General features: G+C 35.8%; 1 protein-coding gene across 10 annotated transcripts in view; it reads left to right on the top strand.

Annotated features, from left to right (window-relative positions):
• USP33 (ubiquitin specific peptidase 33) overlaps window positions 1–20,979 on the top strand; it is a 44,863-nt gene extending 23,884 nt beyond the window's left edge. For 4 of the 10 annotated variants that reach the window (XM_061451539.1, XM_061451538.1, XM_061451535.1 and 1 more), the window contains 16 exons: window positions 1,710–2,130; window positions 2,547–2,687; window positions 3,286–3,309; window positions 3,765–3,877; window positions 4,500–4,672; window positions 4,776–4,879; window positions 5,447–5,480; window positions 6,317–6,362; window positions 7,099–7,279; window positions 8,539–8,665; window positions 10,690–10,859; window positions 12,273–12,354; window positions 14,974–15,082; window positions 16,583–16,685; window positions 17,441–17,509; window positions 19,993–20,979. In XM_061451539.1, coding sequence (XP_061307523.1) covers window positions 1,710–2,130; window positions 2,547–2,687; window positions 3,286–3,309; window positions 3,765–3,877; window positions 4,500–4,672; window positions 4,776–4,879; window positions 5,447–5,480; window positions 6,317–6,362; window positions 7,099–7,279; window positions 8,539–8,665; window positions 10,690–10,859; window positions 12,273–12,354; window positions 14,974–15,082; window positions 16,583–16,685; window positions 17,441–17,509; window positions 19,993–20,150 — 2,055 coding nt within the window. In that variant the 3' untranslated portion in view covers window positions 20,151–20,979. Of the gene's footprint in view, window positions 1–1,709; window positions 2,131–2,546; window positions 2,688–3,285; window positions 3,310–3,764; window positions 3,878–4,499; window positions 4,673–4,775; window positions 4,880–5,446; window positions 5,481–6,316; window positions 6,363–7,098; window positions 7,280–8,538; window positions 8,666–10,689; window positions 10,860–12,272; window positions 12,355–14,973; window positions 15,091–16,582; window positions 16,686–17,440; window positions 17,510–19,992 lie in introns of all 10 variants that reach the window. The other 6 variants (XR_009743072.1, XM_061451541.1, XM_061451536.1 and 3 more) reach the window with 6 other exon arrangements.
• The last annotated feature ends 6,663 nt before the right edge of the window (window positions 20,980–27,642 follow it).

The following is a 27,642-nucleotide window of genomic DNA, read 5'->3' as shown; positions in this document are numbered from 1 at the left end:
TTTTAAATCTTTTTATTTTTAAATCTTTTAAATAAAGTATCCAGTTTTCATTTATTATCTTTTAAAAAAACAAATGCACTGCTCTGTGTTTCGTAAGCAGTATTGTAGGAACTCTGCTCCACAACTTGCAAAATAGGTATGGATTATTATATAGTAAAGACATTCTTCAATTATCCTTCAGTATCTTGCTGCATTCGTACATTTTGCAGTACTTTGTTAAAAGCTTTTTGGCTAGAGGAAGAATTTAAACCCTGTAATTAGAAAAGCTTACTGAGATCTTCCAGGAATCTGCTGTTATTCAAAGGATTTCTGCTAGCATGTTTCATATTTGTGAGGTGGAGAATTAGAATACGTTTTAATGTTCAAATACTGCATGTAGCTGTAAAGTAAATGTTTAAGTAGTAATCTCAGCGGGATTTAGTTTACTCATGGGCTTCTGAAGAGCCATGTTAATTTCTGGAAAAGCAGAAAATCAATGCTAACTGAGAACAAGCTGTATGGAAACTTGGTTCTCGCAGCTTTGAACACTGAGAATGTGTTTTTCCATGCAGAGCAACACTTAGAAACCTTTTAGGTTCTGCCTGGATCACACTTCACTTGTATGTTTAGTATGTTTCATGGCAACAATTAAAACAAAGCAAGTCTTTCATGACCAACATTCTCCTGTTGCCCAGCCTCACAAATTGGGCAGCCAGTTGGGCAGCCAAATCCAGTCTTCAGGCAGAAAAAAGAATTCTTTTGCTCAGTGAAAAATGTTTATCAGTTAAGCTGTGTCTTAAGGTTTGAGTCTCTTTTTTTGTGTAAAAGTATTAGTAGCAAATAGGCATATTAGGTTTTTTTTTTTTGTTTTTTCATTACTCAAACCCCAAAACGGAATCTGATAGTTCTGGTTTTTGAGAAAGAGAATGTTTTCTAGTCTGCAGTTGTGAGCTTAGTAAGTAATTGGTGTGTTGGATGGTGATATTGAGCAGCAGAAATTATTTTTATGAACAACCAAAATACAGAAAGGAAAATGAAAGAAAATAGAAGCATTCGTAGTTGCCAAGGAGAGGCTGTTGTTTTCTCCCATGCTTGTTTTATTAGATATTCTCTATTGCCAGGAACCAAGCATGGATTGTTGAAATTTGGTGCCTCTTAAGATACTTCAAAACACAGATCAGACTTGTAGTAAATCTTCACAACTCTTTGTGGAAATACTGATAATTGAGGAGTCTTGTCCAGGCTTGAGAAGAAGAATTAAAGTCTTGTTGCCAGGGTGATGCAATTGGAAAGACAGGATAAGTACAACATAACACTTCTTAATAAAGTCCTGCCATGCCCAGTGAAAACAAGGCTCAGATTGCTTTGCTGAAGATGCTGCATGAGGTTTTAAAAAAACTGTCCTGAAAACACTCCATTACCAGCAGAGCTGGGGTCTGGCCAGTGTTGGTAGTTGCTTGAGTTAGACTTGTTGTTGAAATAAGCTTTTTGGGAATAGAAGTGTTTTGGAGGAAACTCGTAAGATTAAATGGAGGAAATGGACAGAGGAAACAAACATGATCTAGAAATGAAATTTCTTTTGAACTTCAGACCTGAGACAGAGACATTTAACTTACTCTTCTGTAACAGCCAGCTGCAGCTTTTGGTTTAGTTACCTGTATCTTTTCCTAATATGACTTTAATTTCTTCCAAACATAATGGAATAACATAAAACTTGTTTAAAATCCTAGGATGCACAAGAATTTTTGCGGTGTCTAATGGATTTGCTTCATGAGGAACTTAAAGAACCAGTTGTAGAACTGGAAGATGTCCAGCCTACAAGTGTTGAAGACAGTATGGAAGAAGACAAGAGCCAGTCAGATGTAGGCTTTCAGCCCTGTGAATCCTGTGGTACCTGTGATAAAACAGAAAATGACACTATTTTCAAACCTGTCTTAGAGGATCCTGCAGAGACAACCATGTTAATTCAGGATGATGATAACAACTCAGTCACATCCAAAGACTGGCAGAAAGAAAAAATATCAAGCAACAAGCTTAAACGAGCAAATTCTATAGAAGACTTTGAAAAAGACGCAAATACTGCTTCAGAGACCACTGAATTTTTAAATAATCAAGGAACTGTCAAAGTACAGATACACAGCAGATTCTCAGGTAATACATTACTAATGTGCAATTGAAATAGTCAGATTCTTAGCAAAAATGTCTGTGTGAGTGGAAAAGAATTGTAGAACAAATAGTGTAGAGAGGTACAGGTCAAATAGGGTAGGTTGATGACTTTAGGCAATGCACCTTCCTTATTTACTTTTCAGTTCAGGTGTTCTGAATTCAACTTGAATTTCCTTGAAAAACTAAATATTTGTGCTGGGTAAGGTTTCAGGTAACCCAGAAGATAGTGGGGGTTTTGGATTTTGTTCTTAATTTAAAACATATATGACTTGAGATGGTGATGCATTCCTCAATGACCTGTGACCTGACAGCGTGGTTAAATTAATTGCATGACCATTGTCTGTTCATTCTGCATTAAATTTTTGGTAGAATTTATGAAGTAATGCAAATATTAATTGCAGAATACATCAGTGATGTCCACATGAATGATATATCTGCAGCCCAAACCCCATCATCAAATGAAGGGATGAACACCCGCTTATCAAACAGTCCACCAAAATCATTCTCATCATGCTCTTCAGTGGCACAAGTCCACAAAAAAGGTATAGGCTCTTTATTTTCTGGTACTGAATTGCTCTGCATTACAGTTTTCATTTTGTTGTTTCTTGTGTCTTGCATACCAGTGCAGTGTTTTTTCTTCAGCATTTTTTAATCCCCTATCCCTACTGGGGAGAGGGACTATTATGTAAACTGGGCATACAATAAGACTCCCTTTACTTCTGTAGCATTCTGATTCTTTCAAAGCATGCTTGAACAGTATCTGCCTCTACTCTGTGAAGATGGAATAGTATTTTGAGAAAACTTTCTCAACTGCTCTAGTTTGGAAAGAGGGGAAATGTATGAGAAGTTAGTTAGAAAGATACTTCAATTTCCTGTCACTATTTCCATGGCTCACTGCTTGTTACTGGCTGTTAGCATTTTGACAGACTTGGACTCCTACAAGACTTAATCAGTTATCTCCTGGGTAGTATTCAGTCTCCAAAAGAGGTTTTGTGGTATTCATTCTAGCATACCATGCTGGTAATTTATAGAGCCCAAGAGACTGCTTTGGTGTGTTTACCTAATTAGTAGTGGATTTGGGTGGGGAAGGGGTGCACATGTTATGCTTGGAGTTTAATTTTTTTCTTATCTTTTAATAAGCTGCTGTTAGGCTGGACTCTAGTAGTAAGTTTAGTCTACTTCAACCCTGTCACTGTCACCAGTGTTGTGATACAACAAGCTTGTGCATGTGGTTTTCATCCCAACATGGTTAAAACTTGTGGGAAGATGTGATCAAATTAAATGTCAGAATGTGACATTTAACGTTTATACCTTGGGGGATTCCTGCCAAGATCAATCTTATAGCAGGAGGCTGTAGATTTCAAGACTGGCAGTTTGAGTTTTACTTAAACTGAGGTAAAATTTTCCACCATAAACTGCTTGAGGAACCTACATGAATTGCCTGGTACTAGCAGTAATCTGCTTGTGTAATTTCTAAGAAATATTTAGTAAACAAAAAATAGGGCTTGGTTCAAAATCAAGTCCTAAATATGTGTGATCTCTAATTATATTATGCAAAGTTGAAGGAAATCACAACCCACTTGATTTACTTTCAGCATTTAATATTTGTCATTTTATAGTTGCAACAGTATCATCGCCAAAAAGGAAGAAGCGCAAGAAGTACAGGAGTGTTATCTCTGATATATTTGATGGGACTATAATAAGTTCAGTACAGTGCCTGACTTGTGATCGGGTGAGTAAGAAGGGGGAGTTCTAGCTTTTAATGTGTTTTTTTTCCTCAATACAAATACTTACAGCTTTATGAATACAGTGAGGCTCTGGTAACTTTATTCTTTTGTGACAGATTTCTTCAGAAGTTTCAGTTGTTTCATACTTGTTTATTCAAACAGTAATAGGAGCTTCAAAAAAGCAAATGTGATCACTAAAATCCAGGATGGGAACAAGAAAATGCATAGCTGAGTCTCTTTTGCAGCAGGTCCAGTTACATTAGGTCAAGATAATGTCAAAGTAAGATACTGTCAAAACAAGGGGATGGACCTTTCTGAAACTAGCTTGTATAACAAAAGCTTGAGGCAAAAATCATAATGCTTTTTGTGACTACTAGGAAGACAAATAATTAATAATGACTTGAAGAGTTTTAGTGATAACAGTGTGCAAGTTCACTCTAAAATGTTAATTTTTCTTCCTCTTTTAGAAATGAATTCTTATGTCTCCTTATTTATAATTGATTTGCAACCTAGTGGAATTTTCAACTACACAGTGACTTAGTAGTTACTGGTGAACTTCACGGTAGTCAGTTTAATTCAGTTTCTCTTCAATCTTAACTCTCTTGTTTCATTTGTTTTCTTCTTTAGCTGTCTGTAACCTTGGAGACCTTTCAGGATCTGTCCTTGCCTATTCCAGGTAAGGAAGATCTTGCTAAACTCCATTCTGCAAGTCATCAGACATCTCTAGTCAAGGCTGGGTCATGTGGAGAAGCATATGCCCCCCAGGGATGGATAGCTTTCTTTATGGAATATTTCAAAAGGTAAGTAATATTTATCTTGTTTTATTTTTTAATCTATTTTGAAATTCCAGTTTCTGCTCTTCTGGCAGAACATTTGTTGTTTTTTCTCTCTTTTCTATCAATGATGTTTCAGGTTTGTTGTCTCATGTGTTCCTAGCTGGTTTTGGGGTCCAGTTGTAACCTTACAAGATTGTCTTGCTGCCTTTTTCGCCAGAGATGAGCTCAAGGGTAAGAGGTCAATTACATGAACGTGTTTCTTCTGATATTTTTTCCTCTAATCATACTAAGATGATTAATATCTTCTTCGCTTCACGCAATTAAGCAAAGGCCACCTGTTAGACTGTAACACAGTCATTCCTTGCTCTTACGGGATCATTCATTTTAAAAAGGTAAGCTTCGCATTCAACTGAATATTTGAGGCAACAAATGCCAGGAGAGCTGCTTTAGAAACATCAAGTAAATCTGAATTCGGTTTAATGAAATGGTATCAATTGAAGGGTCATAAAAATTTCAAACCCTATTATATTAATACTTAATTTGACCTAGTGAATTTCTTCCCTTTTAAATTATATATCCTCATCTCTTCACGTTATGCTGTACTGCTTCATAGTTATAAGCATAAAACCTAAGAACCTTTCTTTTTAGTTGCTATGTCAACACTCTTATGGCTTAAATATTCAATGCAACTTAAAATAAATTCCCTTGAGACTTTTATATATCAAGTGTATGTGGTTGAAGGATAGCTATTTGGATTTAGAGAATAATGGCTGTTTGTCTTCTCCATGATGTTTGCAGGTGATAACATGTACAGCTGTGGAAGATGTAAAAAGTAAGCTGTCTTTTACCTTTTTTTTAACTTGTCTTAATTTGAGTGCTCTAATGCTTTTGTTAGTCAAGAGGCATTTATTTCTGCTGGGTATGTCATAGTGCTATTAATCTTTTAACACTACCTTGTGTTCTGACTGTCAGAAATTTGCTATTACAAAGGTGCAGGAGTTTGGAAGCACTGACTCAGCATACCATATTGCAGTCAAATCGTGTTTTGTTCTTTTTCATGTTCCTTATAATTTTAGACCTTTCTAAATTGTTTTTGTTTGAAAAAAAATGCTTTTAGCCCACTATATAACTAGCAGATTTTCACTGATACACAGTAGGTGCTTCAGTGTGTTATAAATAAGTACATTGTGGCCGTAAATACTAAAGAACAAAGAAACAGAAGTGGTCTGTAGATAGCTCAATGCCCTTTATGGAAAAGGAGTGTTATTGCTGTGTATAACCAGTGTATAACTGGTGATCTGTTGTAGATTGCTTCTTAAAAATAAACTTGGCTGCTTTTTTTTCTATTTTGCTGAATAATCAGCTTAACAAAGCTTTAAGTTCTTTCCTTTATGCTAAGAGAAATTGTTAGCTAGATGGAGCTTGACTGTCTATACTTGCTGATTTGAATTTTTCAGCAGTACAGATTGTCTTGTCTTCTAAAGCATCCTTGTTTGCATCTTTTTGGCTACTCCATGTCTAGTCTACATTCCAGAAATATTTTGGGTTTACGAATGTGTAATGTTCAGTTTAGACTTGCTGATTAGCACAATAAAAAAAACCACACCCACCTTTTCAGAACTAAGTATTGGTTGTTTTGTTGTTTGTTTGTTTTTCTCCTTTGCTTAGGTTGAGAAATGGAGTGAAATTCTGCAAAGTGCAAAAATTTCCTGAGGTACTGTTACTACATGCACTTTAAAACACTTTTTCTGCATGATTAGGAATGTGGTAAGACTAATGAATTGCATGAGGTCATGTTTATAATGTTACATGATGAAAGTGTATCTTCTTATCGGCATTTGTTTTAAAAAGATGAGTAACATTTGATGATTCACCCTGTAAGAAAGTGAACCTTGTACATGAAAAGAAAAACCCCATTATTCTAACTTTACTATGTTATAACTGTCAGCCTGCAGAGCTTATTTATACTGTAGAACTTAAATACCACAGCCAGAATGGAAATATTTTCCATAAGCAACGCTTGTAACTTCACGTTTTAAAAGTAATCCAGTCTTACGCATCAAAACATGAATTGATGGGTGCAACAATCAGGAAGAATTAATGTCCCTCATGACAAGATTGTGCAATAGGTGCACTGAAGAAGATAAAAGGTATGTTGCTCATTGCTGAATCAGCGTTAGTAAGTTCACAACTGGGTTTGTTTTTTTTTACTGTTGGTAAGATAAGTCATAGATAATTACAAATGCATTTCTAACTCCTTGAGCCGTGGTTGATTTAAAAAAAAATAAAATCTATGGAACACAGAGCTTGTGATAGTTGCCTCAGGCCACAGAGAAAAGTGATCCTTTTCGGATGATAAAAGGAAAACCTGGTATGCACAGTGCAGTTATTATATGTCAAATAGTATACCATGTAAAGTTCTTGAGTGAATCTGTCGATCCTTCTTACAGATACTGTGCATTCATCTGAAAAGATTTAGACATGAACTTATGTTTTCCACTAAAATTGGGACCCACGTGTCCTTTCCCTTGGAAGGCCTTGATCTTCAGCCTTTCCTTGCAAAGGACAGTCCAGCTCAGATTGTGACTTACGATCTTCTGTCTGTCATCTGCCATCATGGAACTGCCAGCAGTAAGTATGAGGTTGATTGTTCTGTCTCTGTTGCTGATATTCACATCAGCCCTTCTGTTTAAGATTATTCATAAACTGAAGAGTAAATAGATAAGCACTGGTAGTTATACTGTGAAGGATAAATGCTGTGATTTTTACCTTGAACCATAAGATGGCTTCCTCTTAAATAGTTGACACATCTTTGAAATTGTATGGCATACTGAAATAAAATTGTAGGTGGAAAAAAATTAACAGATCCTGGAATATTAAGTTAAGTAAACTATATATACCGTTGTAAGTGAACAGTCTAAAAGGACAAATAATGTTACATGCCAGCAGATGACCAATTGGTCAGCTGTTCTGCATAGGTTTATCTAGAGTTTTAACGCTTTGTATGACTTAGTTTTTTGGAAAGAGTTCACCACAAAGATGCTAGTAATTGTTTTCAAAGTTGTTCTTTTGGTTGATGACTGCCGATTAACCCCAAACCAGGCAGTATCTGCTATTCATGGCTAGTGATGAGTAGCTGAATAAACATCTTACTGCTTTATGTCAAGCTTGTTTCTGCCTAGATGCTTTCATTGTTTATAAGATTTGGAAAATAGGACAAAGATAAGTTTGAAGTCAGAAACATCTTAAAATTTTATGGAGGTTAACCACCCCCTCATACTGTCCAAACTTGAGGTGTCCATTGTTCAGATGAAGGTGTTTCCACTTTTCTGGATGCTTTTTTCATTTTCTGTTCAGTACTTGCTGGATGATGCCTTTCATAATCACTTTAGTAGACATCTGATTATTTATTTGTTGGCAGTTGAATATGTATTTTAGAAATAGTAATAATTTATATTATGGATAGTCTTCAGAACACAGTTAAGTATGGTCTTGATATTATGTAGCCATTACACACCTATGCTGATTTCCATTAAAAAGATTTGAAAAGAGTTCATTGTGGAAACTGATTAGGGTAAATTGTTCAGTCATTCTTACTCTGATTTGAGTTTCATGTTTTAAGAGTGCATTAAACATGAAGCTGCTGGAAAAGTTTAAGAATACGCTGAAAAACAGTGTTCAGTTTGCCACTAGCTGATGGAAATTCAGGAGGGGAAGTAGGAAATGATCCAGAGTTCGGGAGAAGTTAATATCCAGATAATGTCTGCTAATGATTTGATGTTTCTCCCATTTAAGACTTGGGTTTTTTTGGACTTACTTCCTTTTCATGTGTTGCACAGTAAAATGGGCAGCACTGGACACTTTAATAAATCTTGCTTCTTGCACTCCAGGTGGACATTATATAGCTTATTGTCGCAACAATTTAAATAATTTGTGGTATGAATTTGATGACCAGAGTGTCACAGAAGTATCAGAATCCACAGTGCAAAATGCAGAAGCTTATGTTCTCTTCTACAGGTATGTAATTGAAAGTATAATCATGCTTATGTAAGTCAGGTATGTAAATAACTTTAAAGCAGTTGGGCAGCTTTCAGAAATTGGCTGCCATAAAAAAAGAATTATAGTGGAAGAGTCTGACCAGTCAGAACAACCTATGCTGGAGAAAGACAGAATCCTTCAGTTATGTTCTTAACACTTGCTCTGTCACTGCTAAAGCATGTATGGAACTTGAAATGAAAACTAAATTTGCATAAATAAAGTGTAGGAAGATGACTAGAAAGAGAACTTTGAACAACTGTTAGAATTAGCCACTAATTACCTCCTTTTTAATCAGAGGAAAGGAATGCTGCACAATGGGAGATTTTGCACACAGACTCTTAACTGTTAGAACTCTAAAGGGAAGAGTGGAAAGTCTTTAGCAGATGGGATGTAGAACAACAGATGTTTTACTGTGTTGTAATTTAATTTCAGGGAATTTAGAGGCTGGACTCTCCTGAAAGTTGAAATGAAAGGCGAGAAGTCATGTTATTAGCATCTTCAGTCTAAGGAATTTTTGTACTTCAAATAATAAAACCAACTTAACTCAATGTGCAGATTCTAAGAATCTTGTACAAAGATCAAATTTCCACTACGAGTTTACTGCAAAACAGATTGTGTCAGAGTTGCACAAGAAATGAGATGTGTTCTGGTTTAACTTTCATTAGGAACGCTTGTACCTGCCACTGTCTGAGCTAAGCCTGTGAGTCTGGGTCATTGAAAGGATGTGGAAGTCATGCTGTATTGCCAAGAAAGAACACTGTACCAGATTATGGGCAAACACTTGAATAATAAAAGAACAGCATTCATAAAATTTATTTAAAAAAAAACGAATATACCCACAAAATACTGCCACACGCACAAAATAGATGTTCTTTCAGCATGTTTTTAGAATGCTTATTGGAGCTATGTATAAATTTTTAAATTAACAGCTGGAAAGGCTTTTGTTATAGAATTTTATTCTGAATTTAAATGGGTAATGTATTTTAATTGGGTTTATGGCAATTTTTTTTCCCTACTTTTTTAGTCTTGTTTTGCTATACTATAAATAGCTCTGTTGCTATGGCCATTAGGTCTACCTGAAGCTTTTCTGTCAGCTATTTGAGGTAATGTTGACGCCGTAAGTTAACTGACGTTGTCCAGCTTTTGTGTGATGCTGAATCAAGTTTTGGGTCGGGGTTTTGGAGGATGGAATCATAGAATCATAGAATAGTTAGGGTTGGAAAGGACCTTAAGATGATCTAGTTCCAACCCGCCTACCATGGACAGGGAACAAATTGCTCAAACCTGCTTTTGGAGAAGAGAGATTATTCAATCTAAAACCAAGAGAGCAGAGATACTTCCAGCTGGACAACAGCAACAGCCTCAATGAGAAAAATAGGGGCATACAGGAAAAGTAGGGGAATTACCCAATCTAGTTACTGTTCAGCCTGACTTCTGAAGGTAGGTAAGGAACATCTGCCCAAGGACCAGCTTGCAAAGCGTTTATCTCAAAAGATACAGAGGAAACTGGAGGTGGGCAGAGCCTTATCTCATCTTCCTGTGGTAGTAATCACCTCTGCAGCATAGCCTACTGTCTGTTACAGTCAAACTATTTGCTTTCTCAGGCTGCTAGGTTACATGGGAACTGCCAGAGGTCTTTGTTGTTGATCTAAGCAAGCAAAAGTTTCTTTGCAAGCATAACATGTGCCAAGGAAAGCACAGGTTTAACAGAGCAAGTAGTCTTTGCTGCCCTTCCCACTCTGTACTAACTGTTCCGACTCTTGCGACACACTGCTCGCTAATGCGACAGTCCACGTTCCTGCCATACATTTAGGTGGTGGCTCAGGCTGTACATAAAAAGTGCAAGTTACTTCACAGGCTAAGTCAACTGCTCCATGCTACCAAACTTTGATGTGTAGCCATGGCCCAGGTAATTTACTTGAAAGTACAGTTTTCACAAAATAAATTATCTGTATTGTACACAAGGATATATATTTGTTAAATGATTTCTATTTTGGTAATAGAAAGAGCAGTGAAGAAGCACAGAGAGAGAGACGGAGAATATCAAGCTTACTGAACATGATGGAACCAAGTCTTCTGCAGTTCTATGTTTCCAGACAGTGGTTAAATAAATTCAAGACTTTTGCAGAGCCAGGACCAATTTCAAATAATGACTTTCTCTGTATGCATGGAGGTGAGACTGTAACTGCGTGTCATGTGACTTGTAGCTGTGCAGGGATGTGCACTTGTTTTAATTAAAGGAATTTGAGTGTAGTAAATTTATAACTTCTGTAACTTCTTAGGTAAATTAAAACTGTAACTTCTAAGTCAGTGATTTCTGTCATTTTAGTAGCTGACTAGTTGAAAATTATACCATGTGAAGATCTCCTGGGGTGTTTTTCCTCTTTTACCTGCACATTTGATTTTGTTTATAAGTGTTCTTGATTCTTAAAGAGGAACAGTTTGATTTATCTACTTGCTTCCTAAACATGTATATTCAATTTTCAAAAATCATGTCACTTTATCATCATCCTTAATACTTTGTTCTGCCAATCTAAATCTTATTTGCAGCTACACACTAGAAGCAACAAGAAAGTTTGAAAGCTATGGAAAAGGAAATGGGTATGATGCAGAGTAGCCAGTGCATAGCAGTGTGAAAATAGAGTAGTATTTCTGTATATTCAGTGTGGGAGCATAAAAATTTTACTTTGCGCAAAATATTAATAAAAGTGAGAGAATTGCATTAAGCAAAACATTGGGGAACTATCCATATTTGAGTGCTAATGTTCTGAGAAATCATAACTGTGGTGTTCTTACACCTATTTTCTAATAAAAAATACAGCTGTGTTAGATCAGCAGTTAGAGGTGCTGCCGCTATTGCTGAAACAAACTTTTTACGTAAGAATATTGTGCCCAGTAACAATGTGCAGAGGAGCGTACATGTGAGCCCTTGTGGCTGTGGCTTTCCTTTTACAGGGTTACAGCAGATGACTTTTGTTGTACAAGTGCCCAAAAGACTAGATTTTTCCCTTTTTCAAAGCATTCCTGCTTACTGTGTGCTTCAGCTCAATGTATCTGATCATGCAAGCACATCTGCCTTCCTCAAAATTTCCCTACTTACAATCATTCATGTTGTTTGAAGTAAGTCAAAAAGGTCTACAGCAAATAAGTGAATTTTGAATAGACCATTTGCTAATGTGTTTGCAGGCATAAACAAAATATTTAATCCCTCGTTAACATTTTAATTGTATGCCTTAAGAAGCATTTTGCAATTGGTATCTAAAAAGGCCTCTAGCCCTTTAATCTTTCATGTAGTTTGCTTCTATTTTTTATAAACTTCTCAGCCTCATGAAAGACTAAAATTAGAGTGCTGTCTTTAAATACAGTAATAGATTATACTGTGGTAAAACTTGCTTCACATGATTGCTCTGAATTCATTGAAAGGTTGTATTTTTAATTCCTCTAACCTCTAACATAGTCTTCTCCCTCCATGTCCTGAATAAAATCTGCAAATCTTTTTTTTATTATTATTTTTTCTTTTTCTTTTTTCTTCTTTTTGTGTTTGTTTTTATTTGTTTGTTTGTTTTGTTTGTTGTTGCTTCTGCAGGTGTTCCTCCACACAAAGCTAACTTCATAGAGGACTTAGTTGTAATGCTACCTCAAAATATATGGGATAATCTGTACAGCAGGTAAGGTTTATACTGTAACTGGAAAAAATCCAGTGGTATGATCTGCATGAAAGTATGTGTCAAGCAGCAAGATCAGACTTCAGAATTAGTGGATCAGGAAAAGGGGAAAAAAAAATAAAGTATTCTAGGCACAGAACTAAGTGAAGGGATTGCAAGCAGCCAATTTATGTAATTTGCTTTTGCAAAGTTATGCTAAAAGTCTACACGAAGTAGTGTGTTACTGTGATAATACTTGAGCATTAAACCAATAAAAAGTATGGTATGTACTGAATGACATAAAGTAGGTCAGCAAAAGTACACTTTGAAGAGGTATTTTGAAAGACTTCTCTGTATCAGCTTCCTGTTCTCTTGTTGGCTAGAGACAGCTTTTATGTTGGCTTTGAATCCATAGCCTCAGCTGCCAGTACTGCTTCAAAATAACTTATATCTAAGCGTTCCTTATAACTACTCAATGCTTTTTAATCTAGGTCAGGCTTAAGTGTTTGCTTGTGAAGGAGGGATTCTTAAAAGAAGTGTCTCCTTTTAAAGTAACAAAAAGCTGTAGAAGAGCTTTGCTGATGACCTTAAGGACTCTATTGCACTTGCATTAAATATTTTTAGTTGTTAATTTCCTGCCACCTAAGCAATATAGCTGTAGGGTTGGGTTGGGCTCTTTTTAAAGTTTCAATAGACACAAGTGAAAAATAGTACAGTGCTATTTCCAGCCTATTTCTACTTTTGTAGATGTACTGAATTCCAACTGACAAAGGCAGTATTTCTTTTTTGTATGCAGAAAGGTTTGTTAAATCTGAAGAAAAATGGTTTTAAACTTCTAATTGTTTTTCTTTCTTTCTGAACTTTTTTGACAAGATGTCCAACTTCAATCATTTGATAGAAAGGTGAAGTCCCAGAGGTGATAGGTTCCTATTAGGTAGAAAAGAGGTATGAATTGTTGCTAAATGTGCTATGTCTGGCTTCCTGACTGGCACGTGCACCCTTTAACACAGAATAGCTGTGAAGCACCCATGTTTTGCTTTTTGTCTTGCTGTTATCTGGGAATATCAGGCGAATATCATGGTTGCAGTGGGTGAGAATTTAGGGTGAGGAAGCCAAATATCATGGAAGCTGCCTTTTGTTGAGATAATGTTAAGAAAAATGAGATATTACTCTAAAATGCCAATTGCAATTGATGTCCCAAACTTGGTTTTTTTGCTGCTCATGTGGCACTGCTCCTATCGAATTCCAAATACTTTGGGTTCAAAGTTGCTTTGGGATAATATGGTATAATGCATACTTGATCTATTTCAACTAAAAAGTTATGAAATGATCACTGCAGTTCAAAGACAAAGTGTCATATTCAGAGATGCAATTTAAGTGTTGGGTGACTATTTTATAAAACATGTCTTTAAGTTGGGATGATTGAATATATACCAAAAAACTTGTATGTACAAGTGCTGTTGTACTGAAGTAATGTTTTGATTTTCAGTTAAAATATAACACTTCTGTACTTGTTAGGCGATGGGGGTGGGAAAATAGCATCCCAAATTATTTTTATGGACTGACAAACATACAAGTCTAAAGGGGGTGGGGGGGAGTAATGCCTTCCATGGCAGATTTTTCTTCAATTTATTCACAAAGTAACCACAGTTGTTTTTCACTCTTGTTTAAGACATAGACTTTTTTTCATATTTTGAACTTTAATTCATGTTGCACTTGAGAAAGCCACATGATAAATGTTGAGATGCTTAAATTTAGACGCTTAAGAGCACTCTCTTTTATCTCATTTAAAGTAAGATTTTTGAAACAAAATAGGAAGTTTTGGAAATGGACAAAACCGGAAAAGCCCCCAGGTCTGTCAGAAATAATGATTCATCTAGGAAGCAGAACCTGGAATATCCTTATCTCAATGTGTGACCTTTCTTTTGTGGTAAATGCATCTCTTAAGGCTGCTAGTCATTTAAGAATATTTTCTTTATCAGGCTTGTAGTTTCCAGGCTAGTAAATGATGCCCATATTCATAATGATACATCTATATACACACTCACACATGTACAGATATACATATTATCTCTTGTGCTTCTCAGAAACAGTGTATCTACAGACTTCCATGCATTCTGCTTGTTTCACACAAGGAAAATATGGATGGGAAGGTCGTGGAGAATAACTTTTCAAGAGCAAAACAATAAGCAACTTTAGGGGCTGGTGTCAAGGAGGGAGCAAACTGATGAGCCTGCAGTGGAATGGAGGAACATGCTTAAAATAAAACTGGCTGGAACATTTCCATAAGTTGTTTCTTGGAGGTCTTTAATAAAATCACACAGGGTGTATATGTAACAGAATACTTGCTCACTGTCATGTTCTTCCCATAGTAACACCTTTTGAAGTATGTGATACAGTAGTTTGAGATGGTTTCTACTGGCTTTAGGCAGTTGGGACTTGGAAGATGGTTATGTCTTAGCATGGAGTACAAAATATTACTAGGAAAATAAATTATAGTATTTGTGAATCAAATGGTAGTGTGACTGGCATTGATCAGACTTATGTTAGATATTATATGAAAACACTTGCTCTGTCTACGTATGCATGATCTTTTTACATGGTATTTTGCACAAGGTTAATGTCTTTTTATGTTTACTGCAGGTATGGAGGAGGACCAGCTGTTAACCATCTGTATGTTTGTCACACCTGCCAAATAGAGTCTGAAAGAATTGAAAAAAGAAGGAAAAATGAATTGGAAATGTTTATTCGGGTAAAAAAGTAAACACTTATTCATTCTGCTGTTTGACATCACCTGATACTCATGAATTGACCCAAGGGGTTATGAGAAGTGCATAGGTGATTCCTGAAATGAATGGAATTCATTAAATATCTCTGTACCTATTTAGAATCCCTTCTTTCCTGTTTACAACAGTAATGTTCTTGTCATATCCCAGATAACTTTATATGAAAATGTGCTTAGAGAAAATGTTTTGTTTCTTAAATTGTTTTTTCATAGTATAGAAACAGTGCAGCCACATGATCAGTTGTTCTTTATACACTGCCAGTGATCTGTTCTGTGCAATCTGGTAAGGTTTAAATGCAGTAATGCTGTGCCAGCAAAACATTAATTATAATCTTTAGTTCTAATTTCAAAAATATCATTAGATATGTAAACAAACATAAATAATTCAGTGTGAAGTAAATACCTTCATGTTCTAATACGACTGTAAAATTAATATCAAGCAGCTAGTATATTTTCCATGAGTTAAGAGTTTATATGCATGAGTCTGGTAAAATAACTAGTAGGAAGGGTTTTGTAATTCTTAACTTGAAAACACAGTTTTGTTTTTCAATGAAAATGAATGCAGAGAGATTGGAGTCCCATTTATGCTACCTTAATTATCAAGAGGGAGGAAAAACAAAATTGCAGCTGTTCTTTTAGTTCTCTCTGTGCTTTAATTGTACTTCAGAGATTGTGTCAGCTTTTCCATGTTTTAACTGCTATTTGAACTTCTTAGTAATTGATTTTTCCCTAGACTGGGTTACCCTGGATAGTAATTATTAACAACATGGAGTCAACCTCATGTGTTTTAGTGATCAACATCTTTTCAGTATAAACAGTGATTATATGTGCACTGTTGTGTAAGTATTGTCACAGACAGAAATTTCTATTATCCTCTATTAAGGTTGCGTTAGGGAGTGATTGCAAAACTTAGCTCTATGTGAAACCTTAAGAAGTTGTATTGATGCTTTAGGTTCATGTGCGTGAGTTCACTGTGCCTTGCCTGAAATCATACCGGCATCTGGTCAATGTATTAAGGAAAAAATAAGCACAGATGAAGATATAAGTCATCACACAAAGAACCTTCCATAAAATTATGGAGCACATATCTCAAAACACTGTTTTAAAAGAAATAAGTTGGCTGCTTTCTTCAGTTACTTCAAAGTTCAGCCACCACTGTAATTATCCAGTAGTGGTTAATGGGGATAAGCACTTGTGCTTTACTTAAGAACAGCCGTTTTCAGGGAAAAATAAATAAACTCTTAATTAAAGAATAAATAATCTTCTAACACAAAGGCTACCACTACATCAAAATCTCACCTTGGGAATTCACTAGATATTTACTGTTCTGATAGTCAGTAGTTCTTAAAAATGTTCTGTAGCAGTGTAACATTATGCTGTTAATAATTCAACTGGTTGAAATAATTCAGTAGTTTAAAGGGGGAGAGGAGGGAAAGGCAGAAAAACATAGATTCTTTCTCATTTCAGCTTAATAGAGCATTCCAAGAAGAAGAATCTCCATCAACATTTTACTGCATCAGTATGCACTGGTTCAGAGAATGGGAAGGATTTGTAAAGGGTAAAGACAGTGGTAAGTTGTGCTCCATTTCAACATATGGATAATCCTTTATTTTTTTATTGTTATGTAGTGGTACTGTTGAAATAAATTGGTTTTTGCTTTCCTAGGAGGCTGTAGGAAGAACAGATAGAGAAGGCAGTGAAAGCTCTTAAACATCTAAGACAATAGTTGTGTAGGTTACAAATATATTCATGAACCAAATTACAGAATATAGTCAAATAATACATAAGAATGGATAACAAGATAGCTGTGGAAGGAATATTGCTTGTTTAGAAGGGTTTGGCTGTTAGCACAGCAGGAAAATTGGACGCAAGTACGAGGAGGGGTGGATTTTGGTGTGCAAATTGATAGGTAATACTGTAGATTCTGGATGTAACCTCGCTCACAACCTAAACTCATAGATAACTGAATAACTACTATAATAAAACGTTTTTAGCCTAATTTAAGTGCCTCTAAACTTCTGAAATAGAAACACTGATAAGATGTTCTACAGTCTTGTCTGACTGTTCTAGGAAAACTTTGCTGGGGTAAGAATTAGGATTAATTTGTGTTTTACATTGCTTAAGACTTTAGTAAAATGAATGCTCTGAAAACCTTGCTCTTAATTAAAATTCTGATTTGCTTTAACAACTTGTAACATACTGTTAAGCAGTATAAGAACAAGTAGTAAACAAACAAGCTTTTTCTCTTTCCATTTGAAAATAGAGCCTCCAACCTGCTGTTTGTTTTCAGCTCTCCCAATTTTAATCATCTTTGTGTCACACTAGATCCTCCTGGTCCTATTGATAATGCTAAGATTGCAGTAACAAAATGTGGAAATGCTGTCCTAAAACAAGGTAGGTGTCCAATATTGCTGCAGCTCTGGGCTCTTTGTGATGTATTTGCTGAAGTTTGGAAAATTTATGATAAATTCTTTTTTTAACTGTTATTGCAAAATGGCAATTCCTAATGTTGTACTCATTTTGGGGGGATCAGCTTATTCTTTAAATAGATAATTAATATCTATAATAAACTAATCCAAATGCAGATGAGAATGTAAAAGAAGGTGCAGAGTAACTACAGAATGGCAAAAGCATGCTTTGGCTTTGTATAGCTTGGTTTGATTTGGGTTCTCTTAATGTAAATTGTGAGATTCTTGGCTTTTAGACTGTCATATATCTGTATGTAGTTATTTGAATCTTAACATAATTTGAATTAAGAGCTACTTCTCACACAGTGGGAAATAAACCTCAGTAAGATGCTGTTGCTCATTTTCCTGCAAGTTGTTTTCCACTATATATTGCAAAAACTTCTCTAGCATGCAAAGATAGAGATTCGTTATTTTTTTGCAGTCAGATGCTTAATACCATTTACTTAAAATTCATAGGTACAGAGAAATTCTAATATGGCCTGCTTTATGAATATGTAGACTTTCTGTGAATATTTAAATTTATTGTAGCTCATCTTAAAAAAAAAAATTGCTTTAATAAGATTAACATTTATTTAACTGGATTTTTTCCCCCAATTTAATGCCTCTGCATACAATGGACCTACCATTGGCAGTTCACTGGAGGCCACTAGGCCCTGCATAAACATCACCATTCTAAAATGTCAAGAGTTTATTTAAAAGGGTTCTTGCACTGATGAGTTTTGCAGTACATTTTAATGATTTAAGTGCTAATGTAGAATTCAAATGCAAGGTATAAAACATATGCCTAACATAGTAAAAAAATAATTTTAGAATTAATAATAGATAGCACATTAGCCAGTTGTTGACTTACCTTCAGCTACATTGGTTCAAATTAGAACTTGGGTAGAAATTAAGGCATATAGGCTGAGGAAAATTTCTCTCTTAAGTCATGAGAAATGAGGTGGGTGTGCCACTGGATAGATTACAGTATTATTTCTGTGATCCAGTGGTCCTGTCCCAGTGCATTATTTCAGTTAAACCTGATGGTTAGAAGACCTGGAATGTGGATAATCTACTCCTGTGTCTGCAGAGATGGGAATTGTTTTTTGAGAACCTGAATATAAATGAGTAAAACGGAGGCATAATGTCATGAGTACTGGTATAGGATTTGCGTCATGGCTTTCAGATGAAGTGTTGCATAGCTGAGTTCATGTAGGTAATCAAATGTGCAGCTCTTTGTACCCTTAACAAGACAGATTAATCGTATCTGATTAAAGATATTGGGGGGAAACTTGCTCCAGCACAGGTTTTTAATTTGTTGCTTAAAGAAGAGGGGGTTTATTCTGCTAGAATAGAAATTTGGCCTCTCTGCCTAGGTTAGTGTAAAGAAATCACTTCAGCTGTATAACTGTCTCAGACCTAATTCGTGTGTGAAAACCGAAAGGGGCGACATGCTGATGCTCCCTTGCCTTTTGCCCCTATAAAATGTTCCAGGAAATTAGAAATGATGGTTGGATGCTGACCTGTGACAGGAGAGGGACCGCCAGACAGAGGAATGGAATCGTGAGCAAAGGCTGTTATAAAGACTTGGTTTTGAACTGAAAGAAGGTGGATTTAGATTAGATATTTGGAAGAAATTCTTCCCTGTGAGGGTGGTGAGGCACTGGCACAGGTTGTCCAGAGAAGCTGTGGATGGCCTATCCATGAGAGTGTTCAAGGACAGATTAGATGTGGCTTTGGGCTACTTGGTCTATCGGAAGGTGTCCCTGCCCATGGCAAGGGGCTGGAACTAGGTGATCTTCAAGGACCTTTCCAAACCAAACTATTCTATGATTCTGTGGTTCAATGACTTCAAACAGTGAATGAAAAGACATCAGGCTGACCCATCAATGCTATATACAAGGACCATTAGTAGGGCTGGTAATGTCCTAGTAGTGGTTTCTGTCAGGGGTTCTGGTAATTTCACTGTGGTTCTTGCACATTTATTCTTTACCATCAATATTAATTTTTGATAAAACAAGAAGCTTGAATCATTGTACTTTACTGTGTAATTGGTTGGAGTGCATGTTCTTATATCAATATGAATTGCTGTTTCCGGTGTACCAATACCACTTGGCAGCTTGACTGCATAGAACCTTCATGTGCTTTATGCTTGAGTTATGTTAAATACCGGATAATTTAGACCCGGTAGTTGTAAGACTCAAAGTACAAAATTAACACAAAATATGTTATTGGTTTTTGCAGTTGGTGCAAAATAAAGCACAAATTCAGCTTAGGGTTTTCAATTTGAATGTGGTGGGTTTGTTTTTTTTGTGGGTTTTTTTTTTTTTGGTTTTGGGGGTTTGTTGTTTTTTTTTTTCCTGCATCTATTATGGACTTCAATGAAATAATTATTCTAAATAGTAATCAAATTTTTTAAAATATTTTCAGGTGCAGATTCTGGACAAATATCTGAAGAAACATGGAATTTCCTTCAGTCAATCTATGGTGGAGGTCCAGAGATTATACTCAGACCACTTGTTCCTCCGGTAGAACCTGATATCTTGCAAACAGAGGAGAAGATTGAATTAGAAACTCGTGGTCTTTAGCTACTGAGGAAAAAGATCAGCTTGTAAGGAATCCATTTTCCTTACAAAATGCCCAAAATACATTCCCAAAAGTTTTATTCTCTTATATCTGTTGGAGGCACAGCTCACTGGGCATTACATTAACTACAGAATAGTAAGTTGAAATATGTATTACAATTTGTTTAAATAAGAGGCTGTTTCTCTGTTTTGGAAGGCATGTGGTTTGTACGTTTTGGAGTACTTGGTCAATGGAAAAAAAAATTGTGATTTCAGAACTTTTTGGTATAAGTCAAAGTCCTATAATATCCCTAGACTCAAAAAACGGGGACAAATCCTAGAGATGTTCAATAACCCTTTTCATTTCTGATTGGCTTCTGATACCTACAAACTTTTCCCTGTCGTAATTGTACAGTCTTGACAAACGTAAGTTTATGGGAAGTGTATTTTAAATTGATTGCAACCAATGATAAAGAAAAAGGATGTTAATCTCCTAAATGCTCAGGAAAAAAATCTTATTTTGCACTGTTAAGTATATGAAATAAGTAGTGTATAATATCCAAATACGTATTGTATTTGAATGAATCAAACATTAGTGTAGATTGAATATTGTTTTAGTCAGCTAATGTCATAACTTATTACCTACTAAATTTTACATCTTATTATAGTCTTCTGTAACTCTATGAACCTGGCTAGCATCTTTAGTAGTATATGTGACAAAAAGATTTAGTGTTCTCTAGGGTAATGTTTGAGAGCATGAAGTGTGAAATGTAAAAAGATTATGGACATGAGTGATATAAATTTCAGAAATTAAATTGTCTGGTCTCTTGAATTACATTCATAAACAGTTCCATTTGAAGGCTTTTATTGTATTGTTAAAATTTTTCCTTGGCATGATGACCTACAATGTCAGAAGCTGGATAAAATGTATATATTGCAAAACTTAACGGAATGATTCATAATGGAATGCGGAATGGCACTTGTTCTTGTTTTTGCCTGATATTGTTACCAAATAAGCAGCATTATTCAAGGCTGGATCAATAAAACAAGAAAAAAACAAAATAAATGAAACTGTGGAAGAGGAGGAGGGGAAGCTTTCTCAAACATTTTTCATTTATTACGTCAATACAGAAACCGTTGAAGTAATGCTGTGGTACTGCACCCACACCCATATAACTATTTCTTGGCCCCTTTATGTGTGATGTCAGTTCTAGCTCCAAAGTAAGAAAATGCTGACATAACATTCTTCTGTATAATTTTCTATCGAGTAGGAAACCAAATTGCACTTAAAACCATTCTGGTTAAAAAGCCACCTACAAAAGTCCTAGAGAAAGTGTCCTCTAATGTGCAGTGTACTGAGGAATCGGTTCTGTCTGAATGTATATCCCAGTATTTTCCTCAGTCTACCCGAGAAGAGCAAGAGCTAAGAATACAGCAGTGCAAATAAGAGGGGTAAGTGGACAGCAATATGAAGCCAATGATTATATGGCTGGAACACAGGGAAAGTATTTTTCAATTTTAAACTATTGTAGGTAACTCTTGGCCAGCCAGTTAAGTTTCTGAATTTTTATGTAAGTGGTCTTTACATTCCATGGGAGATCATGGGGCATTGCAGCTGAGAAGCCTTTCATGTACATAGGTGTAAATGTCTGACAATGCATTTGGACAATTTTATATTAGTAGAATTTTTAATACCAAATTACCCCGGCATGTAAGGTAAACTCATCAGTTACTACTGCAGACTTGTCTTACTGACTAAGGTGAAGATAGCTTGCCTTCTCATCAGTCAATAGTAACTTGCCAACGTTGGCCAGTTGGAAGGCTGTTCTAACTGTAATAAATTTTTTGGTTCTTTTTTTGGTATTAGGGTGACTAAACTAAACCTGGGTTTGTACAGTCTGATTTTAACTCTCTGTTGTTTGGGGATTTTTGCTTTGGTGTTTGTTTTTTTTTTGTTGTGTTTTTTTTTGTTTTTTTTTTTCTTTTTTTGTTTGTTTTGTTTGTTTTGGGTTTTTTGTTTGTTTTAGTTTGGGGGGTATTTATTTTTTTGTTTGTTTGGGGTGGTTTTGTTTTGATTTTTTTTTTTCTGAGGTTTCATCTCATTTAAGCTATTCTTAAGGTTCTGTAACACATTAAATCTAAGTAACAGTGAATAGGTCTGCATGCTTTAGGAAGAATTTTTCTTACATGCTGTTCTTAATTGGAAACTTGGGAAATACTTTATTGGTTAAAGCACTGTATGGTGATCAGGTTTACTGATTTATTGAATGTTTTTATTAATAATCTGGATGGTGGAACGGACTGCCCCTGTAACACTTGCCAGAGAAAAATGGATTGAATGTTAGGGACATCAGCTTGTCAAGGGAATGAAGTGGTTCTGTGCTAAGTTAAGTATTCTGGATATTATAGCAGATCAGATCGAGTTAAAATCCAGTGATAACCAAAACAAAACCTGTTCTGGGTGATAGTAACAAAAGCATCGGATGCGAGGCACAGGAGGTAATTATTCTGCTCTACTTGGTGCTGGGTTTGTTGTGAGATCTCATCTGTACAGTTCCCAATTTTGGATGTTATATGATGATAAATACAAGTTAAGGTTATTTCAGTGAGAGAGAGTAACAAGAGTCAGTGTTGAAAACAAAAGTTGTTTTCTCACTTAAAAGAATAGTGAAGGTGCGAGACCACCAGTGTGGACATAATTGCTGGATAATAGTGAACAATTTTTCCTAGAGGAGTAGGGATATTTGCCTCAGCTTTAGCACTGGTGACCTGTGCTGGGTTTACACAGCCTGTTAGAGATCTAGAAATCTAGCAGTTTTGTCCGTCTTTTCTACTGGGTGTCTGGGAATCCATAGTCAGGCACAATCTCAAACTGTGAAGCACATAGATCAGTTTGTGAAATGCCTCTGTCGCAGTGGTAAAAGGCACTTTCATACTACAGTTGGTTGTCTTGCTTTAAAAAAGCCCAACAAAACAACAAAAAACTCCTGAGTGTGCCCAAGCTAAATAGATGTGTTTGTTTTTAAGACAGGCTATTCCAAAGGGACGACTGTCTTGCTTTTAGTCCTTTGAGAGCTCTACAAGGGTTTTTACACCACAGAAATGGAACTAGCCTTTTAAATTAAGACAGTGTGGGAGAACTCCAGATGGATGGCTTGTGTATGCTGGAGGGAAGGTAACAATTCAGAGAATAGGTAAAGGAGAGGCCTTTGAAGAGCTGTCTGACTCGCAGCAGAGAAAGAACGTGTCTCAGGAAGAGGCTGTGGAAATTAATTTTTTCCATAAGCCTTTCACCAGACTATTTCGATTCTTTGTTCATTTGTTTCCAGTTGAGGAAACGCAGCAATGTGTTAGGGTGCCAGGGAAGCTGTCATTTCAGAAGGAAAAAATCTAGTAGAGTCCTTGTTTTAGGCCTGGGAATCTTGATTTGAGCTGTTAGAAGCCTGCTGTTCAGTCTGGTAACTTTTAATTCTCACTTCTAGAGAAAACTGGGGGGGGGGGGTGTGTGCTATGGGGAACTTATGAGCTCAAAGCCTTATTTTCTCTAACTTTTTGAAGTGTTCTTACAAGTAGTATAGCTAATTATTTATCTGAACCCCCAAAATCAAGGATAGGGCTTCAGACACTGTGATGTAGCTGAACAGTGTAATTGGAGGGGAAAATATCAGTGGAAGAGCTATTGAATTCCTCGTTAGTAAAATAAGGTGTTTAGGGGTGAGAGCCAAGTAGTCCATCTACTTTATAAAGCAAGTAAAATTATCTGCTTGTTACCTGTAAAATTATCCTATGTTAAAGTTCTACTGACTTAAAGGCCTTTCCTTTAAGTCTGACTCTTCCTTTCGTGTGACTGGAACACTAGGAAATGAAGGAAGTTGTGAAGACAATTCTGTGTTGCAAATTTGTTTAACTTGGGTAGTCCAGAAAGCTGTTTCTGCAAGTATAATTTCAATTAGTTCTGTGACTAGGGATAGATATGTATATATACATAGAAATGCACATAATCCATATCTCTAATCTCTTAATTGAACTGTGGCTGGAGGCACTACAGTAATTATTTTTGGCTCTGTGTTGGAATAGTGATCTTAAGTAGATATATCTGATAAAGTTTGGGGTTTGTTTTCGGATAGGTAAAGGATACTCAGCTGAGTGCTGTAACGGGTGTCAGCCTTCCCACTGGTAATAGTGTGAAAGTTAGAAACGTCATACACTGTTAAAAAGCTATATCAAGAGAAGATGAAAAAACTAATTTTATTAATAATCAGACAAACTCAGAACCATTTTCATAACTCTGCTTATGTTGTTTGAATGACATTGTCATCTTCAGCTCTTGAGGTTCCGGAATCCTTAAAACCATGTTTTAAGGTATCCTCTAATATCTGTTTGACAAAAACTGCTGTAGGGTAAGCTGTCTGTGGTGAGGCACCACAGATCTGCCAAATCTGAATTCAAGGGAGGACAGCCACACCCGTTGTTGCTACACATCGCTGGCAGTGGGAAAGAGCTCTTTCATTTGAATTTTACTGCTCTGTTCAGATACGGTACCATGACTTACAAACCTACTACCTGGAAGCTAATTTATTTAGGGTTTTTTATTTAATTAACCTGTTTCTTCTCACTGATGATATCATATTTGATGTGAAAGTTCTAGTCTGTTTTAGCTTTGCTTGGGAATCATAGTCATGTGGGAATACTTACTGTTCTTTTAAGACAGCTATATTGATAAGAGTTAACTTCTGACCAAGCTATACAAGTAGTTCCTTACTACATAACTCATTACTCTGGAGGCTAGATGATAACGTACTCTTAGAAATCTGTCCTTCCAACAGAGTGCAACACTTGGTGACATCTGGAAGAATTTATATTTAGAGCCTTTTGTAAATTTGTATAGTCTCATATTTTGGTAAAGAGAGCCCCAGAGCATGGTAATTTCATATAAGTATGTGTTGAGTTAGCAGTATGTACCACTGACAGTGGGATACCAGCAGAAAATGCTAGAAGTCTGTTTGGCTATAAAATATATAATGTGGATGAAGCAATTTTCATTTGTGGAGCAAAAGTTAAGCATGCCATCTTATAAATGTGGTGTAATCTGATGTGCTATGCTAATGCATTATATAAGAATCCTGCTTGTCAGATTCAAAACTTATATAGTGATTGTTTCTGGTCTAACACAAGATACCCTAGGTTTTCTTAAAAGGGCTAAAGCCAATGAGGTTTTTTTCAAGTTATTATTGTAGGCATTTATTTATAATGATACTGCTAACTTTGGGGTTTTTTTTTTTTATTGAGAGATTACCCTGCTATCATTTAAGTTCATTTGGAAAAGGAAACCTGAGATGTGGAAAATTTGCAGGGAAATTTACAGATTATCTGCTTAAAGGTCTCTTCGTATTTGCCATACAGCTATTTTATACTGAACTAAGAAAATTCTGTTCCATTTATTCCTTTTGAATTCTGTATATACATCTGGCTTAGTGCAGTCTAAGCAGTTTTCTCACTGAAAACCTTTCAGCTCTTCATTTTGCCCAGGAAATGAGTAAAACAACTAGGCTTTTTCATTCTTCCAAACAGATGGCTTTTCTGGCTTCCCTCTATACTTAAGCCATCCAGAGCTGACAGTTAGTAGCAGGAAGCAAAATAAGAGTTCTAGATTTCTGAAGTGCCACAAAGAAAGACATCGCTTTCAGTGTTATTTCACAGAAATTATCTGGTTGAAAACAAACTTGGCTTGTATTACCCTTCAAAATATTAGCAGAGAAGAAAATAGCCTTGTTCAGTAAAAAGTGTCACTAACGGTGAAAAGTGTAACTTGTTTTCTTCAATATATTCTGTAATATATATATACCTGTTTAAAACATGTCGCTTATCTTAAGAATAGCTTCAGCCTAGCTTTCAGCCATTCAACAAGGTGACATGGCTGTTTCTCCATATAAAAAAGGTGTGAATACTGGCACGCAGTAAGATAAAGTCATCTCTTTATAATCCATTTAGTATTACAGATGTTTGCTTACAATAGCAGAGTCCTGTTTTCCATAGAGACCTGGTATTATTTACTGTGCCACAAAACTTTTGTAAATGTTTGTCAGCTGAGACATCCAGCTAGAAAAAGGTCTATTTGTGAGAAACGTATTGCTTGATGTTTCTGATAGGTTTTATGGATTGTTAGTCATAGAACATGCCAAGTAACTTGATGACAACTTTCTTTATAAAGGTCGTAGATGGGTATATGCACAGACTTCAGAAAATGTAATAGAAACTTGATCACTCAAATAGGATGTTTATAACATGAATAAGAAATACAATTTTCTGACTTGTTCAAGATTGAGTTGATTAGCTGAAAGGGTATAAAATACAAGTTCTCGTCATTGAAATGAATGGACATGAGAAAATAGTTGGTACTTGGCTTACTGGTTATATACCATTATGAAATGAACTGTCAATAAAAAAGGAAAGTTGGAGTAACAGGAATACACTGGTTATTTATGCTGGTTTTATACAATGCTAGTGAATCTCAAATCACTTTTTTTACTAGTCATTTCTTCAGCAGCGTGGGAGGTGTAAAAATAAAGCAGTCACCATCCACAAAGTGTTTTCATAAGATAAATGAAGTTGAGCACATTTCACTTCCAGATACGTTTCTCCTTTCCTACTTGGAACTCACAAAGGACTTATTTATACGTTAAGAACTTCCACATGAGAATGTAAATATTGAAGTACTTTGTTGAGAAAAATAGAGGACAAAGAAGAGTAAGAAAAGAAAAATAAACTTAGTTCAAAATAAATTGTCAGCTGTCAAAAATAGTAATTTTTGTCTCTTATCTCACAGGACAATGTCAAGACCTTTTAATTTTGTTGTTCACGAGTAGTTTTGCCCAGAAATGAATATTTTTCTAGGTGACTGATTTTGTTCTGTCCAGTGTGTTTTTTAATGTACATGCTAAAACAAGATGTCCTGGTAACCATGGTGATACATTGCCCCCCCCCCACCCCCCTTCCCCCCGTGTCTGTTAAAATGCCAAACCCAAATGAACAGAGATGCAGCACTTGCTCATGCTGTGAATGCACATTTGTTTCCACCAATGCATACACCTTCTCTTTAGTACCAGAAGTAAAATTACATTAAGATTTTTCTGCTTTTACACAAGAAATGCATTCATACATGCCAAAATGCTAATTGATTGGCATCTATTAATTCAGTTGAACGATATTTTCATTTAAATTTCTAGTCTAGTACTAAGGGGTTTATATTTAGACTGACTTCACAATTTAACTGTTAAATAAATGTCTCATTTCTTGCTTTTTGTTTAGCTATGAACTGTTCTTTGGTGTCCCATTCTCTGAATAATTTTTAGTAAGGGAAATGTTTTCTTTCTTAACCTTATTTGTTTGTAGTAAAATTGTTTTCCAACCAAGCAGGGTAGTAGAGATAGCCTATGTCTTAACCTAAATCAGTAGCAATCTCAGCTTCATGTGTGACCTTTACTTTGCCCATTCCAGTGCAGAGGCTAGTCTTCCT

This window comes from Pezoporus flaviventris, unplaced genomic scaffold (assembly GCF_033815535.1).
Source record: "Pezoporus flaviventris isolate CSIRO_AGI_PZ_B2104156 unplaced genomic scaffold, CSIRO_AGI_Pfla_v1 ptg000013l, whole genome shotgun sequence".
NCBI classification, from domain to species: domain Eukaryota; kingdom Metazoa; phylum Chordata; class Aves; order Psittaciformes; family Psittacidae; genus Pezoporus; species Pezoporus flaviventris.
The sequence above is the reverse complement of the archived record's forward strand: the minus strand, read 5'-3'. Positions and strand labels throughout refer to the sequence as shown.